This window comes from Diuraphis noxia, unplaced genomic scaffold (assembly GCF_037042655.1).
Source record: "Diuraphis noxia isolate RWA-SAM2 unplaced genomic scaffold, SU_Dnox_SAM2 contig0002, whole genome shotgun sequence".
NCBI lineage: Eukaryota > Metazoa > Arthropoda > Insecta > Hemiptera > Aphididae > Diuraphis > Diuraphis noxia.
The window spans coordinates 62,450,228-62,460,282 of record NW_028301712.1 but is presented as its reverse complement, the minus strand read 5'-3'; the positions used below and the strand labels follow the sequence as shown (position 1 = coordinate 62,460,282).

Sequence of the window (10,055 nt, the reverse complement as noted above, 5' to 3'; positions counted from 1 at the left end):
TAATATTATTTAACTTTTGTATCACAGATAAAAGATTTAAACTAGGAAACAGAAATTTGTATTTTTGATGTTAACAAATGTACATAAATGATTAAAACGAATCGAAAGAATTTTGTATAATTAACAGATATTTTTAAGAAGTTTTCAGGCTGTATAAAATTAAATTCTTTTTGAAAATGACAGATTAAAACAAGTATTTCAAACTGGTTTTTACCTTCTTCAGTAATAAATACATTTAGCATTTACCAATCATTACACAATACATAATATATTTAATCATTATTCATTGTGTGTATTCTTAAGGAACGTTCTTTGCGTTGCCTACGCCATTCTTTAGGTGCTTCTTTGTTGGATGTGTTATTCGCAGCATTACTATAATTAAAAAATACATTGGTTTTAAAAGAAATTAACACAAAAAAGTATACTTAGGAAATATAATAAGGTATAATTTTTTTATGATTGAATTAAATATTAACTTACCGACAATATAAAATGATGTTGTCGTCAGACAAACTAAATGACCAATTTAACACACTGGATTTCCAAGCAATTTCAGTTGAGTGACCATGTTTATAACCAATTTCTAACTGATCTTCAGGTATATTTAGTTTATTGGAAATCTAAGTGACAGTAATTTTTATTATAATAGAGAATAATAACATACTTAATAATCCAGTTCTTAAAGAACACTCACCTCAGTGGCCAGCTGTGCATTAGCAGAAGTTGAAGATGCTATATCAACAACAAACTCCATTTCAGTTATACAGCGTCCTGGAAGTGCTTCTTCTACATGATTGACAAACATAAGTCGTTTGGTTTTATTTAACTCCAATTCAGAACGGTCTTTCAGATCCAATATGACCATCTCCCATCCTTGACCAATATCTTCATTCCAGATTTCTTCATTAAAGTAGCATCGCATCAGAGAGTCATTTTTTTTCTTACGCAAACGACACCTTAAATATAATCACACCAGTTAACAATAAATCTCATACAGTTGTCAAGTTATTTACCTGTCTAAAGGTATATCAATATTTTGAGTTTTATTCAATTTAACTAATAGTTCTTTTTTGGTATCTAAGACAGAGGTCCCCACCGTAATTATCCAATCAAACATTTTCTTAAAATGAATCTATAACAGTAAAAATAGGTAAATAATTTATATTTATATATTTAAATCCATTTATAGTTGGGTTGCTATGAATGAATTATATACCTTTGTAGTCTGTTCTTGTGGTTCGATCCAATAAATGATACCACGATATTCACCATCACGTAATGCTTGACCCATGGTGATTTTAATTGTGTCTGAGTAGGCCAAATCTTCTAAAGAACTACTTGGTAATGCCAGTTCTTCTAATTCTGTATCTGATTTGCATCGATTTAGAATAATAAAATCAGATGGTATGTTGATGTATGGTATTAATTGAGTTTTGAGTTCTTTGACAGTCATGCGTTTATCAACATAAGCGTACAATTTTTCTGTAAAATATTTATTTCACAATAAATGGTTTTGATAAACAAACACAAATATTCAAACACAATTTCAACTAAAGCAAATATAAAAAAATAAGAGAAACATTGGTTATGTTGATCTTGGTAAATGCAAGATATAATATTTAAAAATCAAAACTACCCAGAGCTGCATTCCTATAACAAAATATATCTATATTGCTTACCATCATCATCCTCAGATGTTTTGTCTAATAATTTTGTTGTTTTGAAAAAATATTTTTCATTTAACTGGAATTCGTTATCGTCATCGTCGTCTTCAGTCCCATCCCAGTTTTCCTCCAGTCTGCCTTGATCATAAACCTGAACACATTTTCAAATTATACATATAATACTAAGATTTTTATAAAAAAAAACTGATGTACCTTTATTGGATCATGTTCAAAAGTAGGAGAATCCATATGATAATCTTCGACAGCATCTCCTTTGATTGTTCTGAGGGTAAAAGAATAATTTTAAATATATTCAAATTTCTCAAAAAATTATTACCTTTCACTGTCTGTTATACTACTGTCCTCGCTCTGATCACCACTTCCACTTCCACTAGCTACAACACACATGTCCTCAGAATTGGCAACTAAATTATTGTCCTCAGTTGACTGATCACAATCCACTGAACAAGACAAAAATTATAATATATAATTTAAAAATGCAGGAAAGAAAAATATATTATTACGTACCTTCTAACACACCTGGAATTTGTTTTTCTAATGGTTGCATAGACAGATCTTCAATATAGCCATTTACAGAATTTTTATTGTATGATGACATCAATTTATGTAAAGTTTCTGAAAAATAGAAATTTTTAATTATTAATTTAGAATACCATATTATATCTGACAGTTTAATGATGATTGTGTTTTAACCCTTTTAGAAGACGTTGCACTCTTATGTATTGTCTCCGTCTTAAACATGTAAAACTGACAAGGCAAATTTTTATTCACCAGTTACAATAGTGTGCAGTTAGTTTTGATATTATGAGTGAATTGACTTAATATACAATTTAAAGGTGAGATTATTATTCAGGATCTCATGTAGGCTTTTATTGATATTATTGATATTACCAAACAATTGAAACTGGTGAATAAAAATTGTCATGTCATACATGTGTAAGGTGGAGACAATATTTAAAAGTGCGACATCCTCTTAATACCATAAGAACTATCATTTAAACCATATAAAATATAGTACATTGTTTACAATTAAAGAATAATATTAACAAGAGTCAAGTTAATAACAAGTGTAATGTTTAAAATGATAATTTGTGCAGTGAAATCAAAAATTCTTACATGTTTTCTGGTGAAAAATGTTTGAATACATAAGTGATCAGTAACATCACAATATTTTAGTCATAAAAACAGTGAAACACTATACCTGTATCTTTTGTTGGCATTATAAATTGTAATAGGATTGTATTGTCATATCTTGTGATTATGTTTTTCATCTTGTGCGATAAGACTGATTGTTCGATGGCATGACGTTCGATGAATACAAAAACCTGTTGAAAAAATAGTAGTTAAATAGACCATGAGCACAACTGTTAAATGAAAATAATGTTTTATATACATAAAATGTATTTGTGTAAAGTGTATTTATATGTATTTTACATACATAATTAGTGTAGATAGATGAACATGGTGCACTATCTTCAAGTAATGTTGGTTTTGAACTGTTCTGAATAGCGAAATGCAACACTGATTCACTGGGAATATCATATTTTGCATAAAGCAGATTACGGAGGTCTTTTATTTCATTATTTTGTTCAATTTCAATTTCAACTGGCTGACTTACATCAATATCTTCTTCATTGTCATCCAAGTTTATTATAAACAATTTCATCAAAACATCTGACCAAGAAACTACATATTAGTACATGTAATATACAATTATTATTATTTTAAATCCAAGTTGTTATTCTTACATCCTGGAGTAGATACAACACTTCTATTGTCTTCTGTGTCAATCAATTGGAGTAACAATACAAATGTCAAGGAATATTTCAAGTGACATACTAAATAATTACTCTTATCTTCCAAATTTTCAAGAACTTTTTGATCCTGTTTATTGAAAATAACTAACCGACAGGGTTTGGTGATTCTAAAATGCTAAAATTTAAAATCTTCCACTTATAATTTGTAAATATAAATTGTTATTAAACATAAATCAATTAATCTAATGGTTACCTCAATAGCCATAGCCTTTAATTGTTCAACAGTAGTAGTTCCGCTACAATCAAATTGCCAACTACGAATACCAGATTCCATAAAATCAGCTAAGTGTACGGGCACTTTATACATGTCTCGTTCTCTTTCTCTCATCTGTCTGTCTTCTTCGGCTTTTCTTTCAAGTAAGTTATGAAGTTCTTTTAAATGCGGAGGAAATTCTTCTTGCGTCATTGCGTTTTTATTTCTTCTGTGATCAATTTGTCTGTACATGAGCATATATGCATTAGTGCTAGACGTGTATTGGCCTGAATAATATCCTCGTATAGGACCACCACCAAAACTTCTTTCGATATCGTCCATTGTGATCTAATGTTTTGAAAGACAAAAATACATGTATAGACATTTTTGAAAATTGTTTGCAAATAACATAATTTAATAATGTTAGGTTAATATTGCACTTACCACTGACACAGATTGATCATTAAAACATAACCATTGATCAGTTTTAAAATCTTTAATATATGCATAATAGTGTCCCCCTGACGCACTGCCAGAATGTATCATGATGGCATAAAGTTCATACATATAAGGCCCAATCGGTTCATTTTCTGAGTTCAAATCTCCTCCACGTTTATCTTCATGCCTGTGCTGGGTAAGGTCAATACCTTCATCTTCATCCTGAAATATATATATAAATATTGTTAGTTAATATATACATTAAATTAATTAACATTTTTAAATTACTTGATCAATTTCATCTAACGCGGATGAACTATCTGTGCCAGTATAACTACTGTCATCACATTTACTACCAGATCCAAATAATTCTTCAGGAAATCCTTCAGATAGTGCTTCTTCTTTGTCTGAACCATTTTTATTATTTGATATGAAATTGTTTAAATTGAGTTTTAAAGGAAACTCAACTCTATAATTTTAAAATAAGTAAAATAAAATAAAGAGAAACATTTTATTTATTTTCAATAGGTATTATAATAAATTAGATATTACTTGTCATTCAATTTGATGCGATACATAGTGTTATAATCAAAATCAAAACGCATCAAATGCAATGTCATTATGTATGGAAACTTGCTGAATTTCAGACCTTTGTGAGCATTACATTTTTTATTACAGCGTTCACAAAAATACTGATTATTGCCATCTAATGTTTCTGGTTGGGTAAATCCTTGTAGTGCTTCTTTCTAAATAAATTAAACATTTTGTTTTACTGAGATTTAAAATAATACTTAAGAGAAAATCTATCTTACTATACATCCATAAGCGTTAGTACTTCCAAACGGACGTATAGGTAAAGGTATGTCAAGAAATGTATCTTCTCTAGATTTTTCAATTCCACATTCTTGACATTTCACATAATCAATCATTTTTCCTGAAAAAGTTTATTTAAACTAAAGATGTATATATATATATTGAATCCCTCCACATCATATTTTTGGCCATGATATAGAATTTAATTTGGGTCCCTCTTAAATAATAATTAATTTTGAAACATTTTTCTAGTATATATTGAAGTAATTATTTGTATCAATACCGGACTCCAGAACCATGGGTCTTTATGACCACTCCCATCACCCTGTGGGGGCCCAGCATATAGTATCATGTATCTATCTAAAACATTTTCTAGAGGGAAAAAGTCCCAGGGAAATACATCAGATGGAAAAAGTTAATTATCATTTTCTAAACACTATATTTTTTCATGTTGATATTCTTGCTAAGATTTGTACACAGAATAAACAAACCTAATGTATATAATAAAATTTACCTTGATAAAGCTGGTTTATGAGATCAACATGAGTGGTATTTTTAAATTCTTGTTCGAGAGCATCGAACATGACTCTACAAAGTTCTTGAACATCGTGCTGTTGCCATGCTTCACTAGAATCCCAACCAAAACTACGTGTAAGTTCTGTTGTTTCAACACTGTGTCGTGGTGAGGTCTTTAAATAGAATATTTTATATTTTAATAATAATGTTTAGTGATAAATCATTTATGAAATAATTACTTGAAGGTTTAAGAATAATCTCTGGAGTTGAAACGGAATTGATTTTGACTCGTCGATGTTTGCATCAAAATCAAATTTCCATTTGTACAGAGCATTTCGAAATTCTGGTGTCATGTATAATGCTTGCAATAAACTATTTAGGTAACAAGTCATTGCTTGATTTACTAAACCTCTGTATCCTATAATAAAACAATTTATACATTTTAATATATAGTAATTACTCATTTATTTAATTTTTAACATTTATAACAGACATTCTCTAAGAAATGTAATATTAAAATGGTCTTAATTTTTTGAAAATTACTTTTCACACGATTTAAAATATACAATTTTGTTTCATCACGTGATTGGTATATACCATAATAATAAATAATAATCAATGTCCATATTCGAACCTGTATATGTTCTATCTGTTGAACGGTTATATATCATACGGGTAGAAGGTAATGCTAGCATTGGCATTGGTGACGTTGGTTCTAATATATTATTTTCTATGACGGATGATGAATCTAGACCATTTCGACGAACTGAAGGATGAATTTTTGAGTATTGACTTTCAACTTTATGATCTTGAGTAGGCGAACATGATTTTGATGAATTATCATTGTCCATACTATCTGATACATTGTTTAGTGATATTTCAAAACGATTTTTTACTCCTTGACGGTACACAATCCCAATGTCACTCAGCAACCTTGTATCATCTTCTCTGATCATAAGCTGAACATTAACAAAATTGAATTTTTTTTACAATAACTCATCAAAGATTAATTATTTTAAAACAAAGCATACTTTGATCAATTCAGCATTGTTGTCATAGGAATTAAAAGTTAAAACAAAAAAATCTGTATTCAGATCTTCTGCTTGACAGAATTCTAATACACGTCTATACAATTGGCCTGCAGTTTCATTTTGATCCACTGTCAAAGGAAACACTTTTGCCCCTTTAGGTATGCGTACTATACATTCAGCTTGATTGCATTCTTCAATTTCATTCTCTGACAGTACAAAACGATTTTGAGAATCCTCACCAAACACTACACCAACATCTATCAATAGACGATCATCATCTGCTTCCAGTTTTGGCTGAAATATTAACTATGTTATAATTTTTTTTTTTTAAACATAATTTTTGTGATATAATGATAAATACCTTATCATTTGTTTCCAATGTAGAATCTGTTTTGAATGAACTAAATGTCAAATAAAAAGAATCAAGATCCAAATTGTAATAATTTGCAACTACATTAAAAAACTGGCGAACAGTTTGATTTTTATCAACACAGCATTCTAATTTATCATTATCGGTAGATTTATCAAGTGGGTCATGAAATTTGCGCACCAGGCATTTTGCCTGATTGACTTCCAAGCGGTCAATAAGACTCACCATTTCCTAAATTCAAACAGTTTTATTGTGATAAAATATCATCAATTATGTTCTCAACAAATAACTATAACAATATCAAAAAATATAACACAAACATGATTTGTAAATAACATTTAAAAAATAAGATACTTACGCTATAACATACAACAGCTATGCCAAAAATGAATAAAGATGAAAATCTTTATAGTCACCAAAATGTTTTCTTACATATTTCTGTAAAAGATCAAAATATAAATTTCATATCAAATTACATAGTATTTCGAAATAATATGTGAGCTATATAACATTGTGCTTCAATTATGAAAGCCAACTGCCGCTATGCTAAAAAATGCTTCCCACCACTACCACTATTTTTATCTTATTTCTGATTGGTGAAATTGTTTAATGTTGAGACTGTAATGAATGACTCACTACTTCACTAGTAAGTTTATACTTTGAAACTGAAAATATAATAAATACCTAAATGGTACAAATATTGTTCCTTTTTTCACAATAATACTTAGGTCACTAAAATTATATTGTAAAAACATTTCTTCAGTTTCTACAAAGATATCAATTAAATTTTAAATAAAATAAATTTGATTAAGTTAGATATAATATTTAAACGTATATCGTAATTGTTAATTTTATTAATTTGTGACATATGATAAATGATGAATCTGAAGTTAATCTTTATTTTGTTAGAAGTTTTTATGTGGGATCATCTACTATAGTAGACATATATAAAAATTGTTAGGAGTATAGTCTGATTTATTTCTAGGTGTTTGTCAACGTGCCAAATCCTAGAGGCAGCCAGTGACGTATTATAGGGTCAGAAGGAGTGTCAAAATTAGACTGATCTTACTTCCACTCTTGCAAACTATACATCTGTATCTCCTTCCTTACAATATTTTAATGGTAATTTCATTCTTATGTGAATTTTTATTTTTAGATTTACAATGTTGTTTATGTGAAATAAATGAGAAAAATTGTAAAAACTTTTAAATTTATTTATGATTTTACTAAATATGGATATCACTATGGAATTCAAGGGCAGTAAGAAATGTTTGGAAGGGATAAATACCATTATTTATTGGATGTTTTAAGATGAATTTAAAAAATGTTTAGCAAAAAACATTTCCTTCCTATAACTTAAGGTATATGCTGTGTAAAAATCACTGACAAAAATTTAATTATTATAAATTAAATAACTGATGTTTTTTTTTATTTTAAAATTATAATATATAACAAAATATTAAATCCAAATTCTTAAAAAATTATTTTATAATTTATTTAGGTGTATTACAATAGACACACATAACATTATACTTAGGCATTGTAATACTTTCTGTTTTGCAGTTGGTTGGTTTATTGAACAATTCTAAGGCTTCTTGGTTTTTAAGGAAATTAAAATTGTTTATTTTACCTTTTAGATAGAAATATTGAACTTAGAACAGTTGGTAAAAATTCACTTTCAAAGTATATCACACATACTTTCACCTTTTTATGAACGATAATAGTTAATATCAACAAATATCTAAAGAATAGAGGCAAATGTATGAGTTTATTTCTGATACTAGTTTTATTCATTGCCATTACTACTTTTTACTAATGACTATATATGGAACTGTATAATATCTGCAGATAATCGAAAGCATCAACTTTCTTAAACAAATGTATATTATTATTTGTAATATTTTTGTTTCATCTAATAATATAACTTAATGAAATATTGTGTTTTATTATTTAATATATATATATATTATTACCTAATTGATGACAAAATAAGTAAAATTGATATTGTTCAATACTTTTAAGGATGTTAAAAATATGCAAAACATACTGGTGTATTGAGTTAGATATTAACGAGCTTTTAAAAATAATAATGTGCTTTAGAATCTATAATGTTGAAACAAATGTTGTTGATGGGTAAACCTAAATTTAAAATTACTCAAAGCATTCGAAACAAATAAGTTGTTCGTAGGAAATTATACAAAAATGTATTTTGCATGATTTAGATACAGCACCACTGCTCTAGGCACAGACACAAAAATGCAATTCTTACAAGTACACTAACCATTAAGCAGCTAGTAGTATGAAGTCATAGCATCCCTTAAACTAAGAAAAAAAAATGTCCAGCTGAGCGGGTTTCCCATGCCAATATTTTTACTATTATTTCTTTCATCAATAACATTAAAATTTAATATTTTACTTACAATTTGTTAAGCGAAGCACGTAAGATGGTAGAAAAAACACAACGATTCGATTGACCGAACGATTTCTGCTCGACGAAATCAACCACGGAATTTGACGAAAACCTTTAGCTTCGTCACTGGATGGTTTGGATAAAAAAGACGGGGGAAATCGTCTCATAGAAACGGATGGAATAAATCATTATTTATTTAAGTTGTGTGTTTTCATTTTTATCAAAATCATGAATGGCTTATCAACGTATTATGAGCGACGGTGACCTTCACACGAATATTATGGAAGAATGGTAACGTTTTGATTGTTCCATGATAACAGTTCAGATATTATTATTTTTTAGACGTCAATTCAAATGATGAAAAATTTATTTTATTCAGGTTGACGTGACTAACTAGTAACTATAAGTACACAGTTCAGTATATTATATACAATTACAATAGAAACATAATGTGAATTGTACGATTTAAATGTAAAACGCATGATTAATGAGAATCACTTTCATGGGAGGTGAAATAAATTTTGCGTTTAAGAAAAATATACATCAAGCACTGAATACTATTAAGTAGGGCTCGGATTTATATGTATTTATATAAATAAAATATATATTTATACAACAAAAATATGTAGTAAAAAGTTCATATGTATTATCAAAAACAAAAAAAATATATTTACCTAACTGTCGAATTATCTTGAATAACAAATGAACACACTAACACAGTTTAACCCACGAAACAGCCCATTCGTTAATGTAGGTCTACTAACTTAATGTCAGTAGTTCAA

General features: G+C 28.4%; 1 protein-coding gene across 1 annotated transcript; it reads right to left on the bottom strand.

The window, feature by feature from the left end:
• Positions 1-42: 42 nt before the first annotated feature.
• Positions 43-9,480, bottom strand: LOC107161674 (ubiquitin specific protease 47). Its single transcript, XM_015508178.2, has 24 exons — positions 9,284-9,480; positions 7,222-7,301; positions 6,855-7,094; positions 6,494-6,787; positions 6,097-6,421; positions 5,702-5,880; positions 5,461-5,635; positions 4,946-5,067; positions 4,686-4,879; positions 4,422-4,602; positions 4,140-4,355; positions 3,696-4,043; positions 3,434-3,617; positions 3,124-3,359; positions 2,887-3,010; positions 2,193-2,300; positions 2,002-2,125; positions 1,878-1,947; positions 1,680-1,815; positions 1,217-1,482; positions 1,014-1,132; positions 695-956; positions 481-620; positions 43-372 (listed from the first exon to the last, which is right to left on the bottom strand). Exons 3-24 carry the CDS (start codon positions 7,089-7,091, stop codon positions 273-275), a joined length of 4,140 nt encoding a protein of 1,379 aa, XP_015363664.2. The 5' UTR covers positions 7,092-7,094; positions 7,222-7,301; positions 9,284-9,480; the 3' UTR covers positions 43-272.
• Between the last annotated feature and the right edge of the window lie 575 nt (positions 9,481-10,055).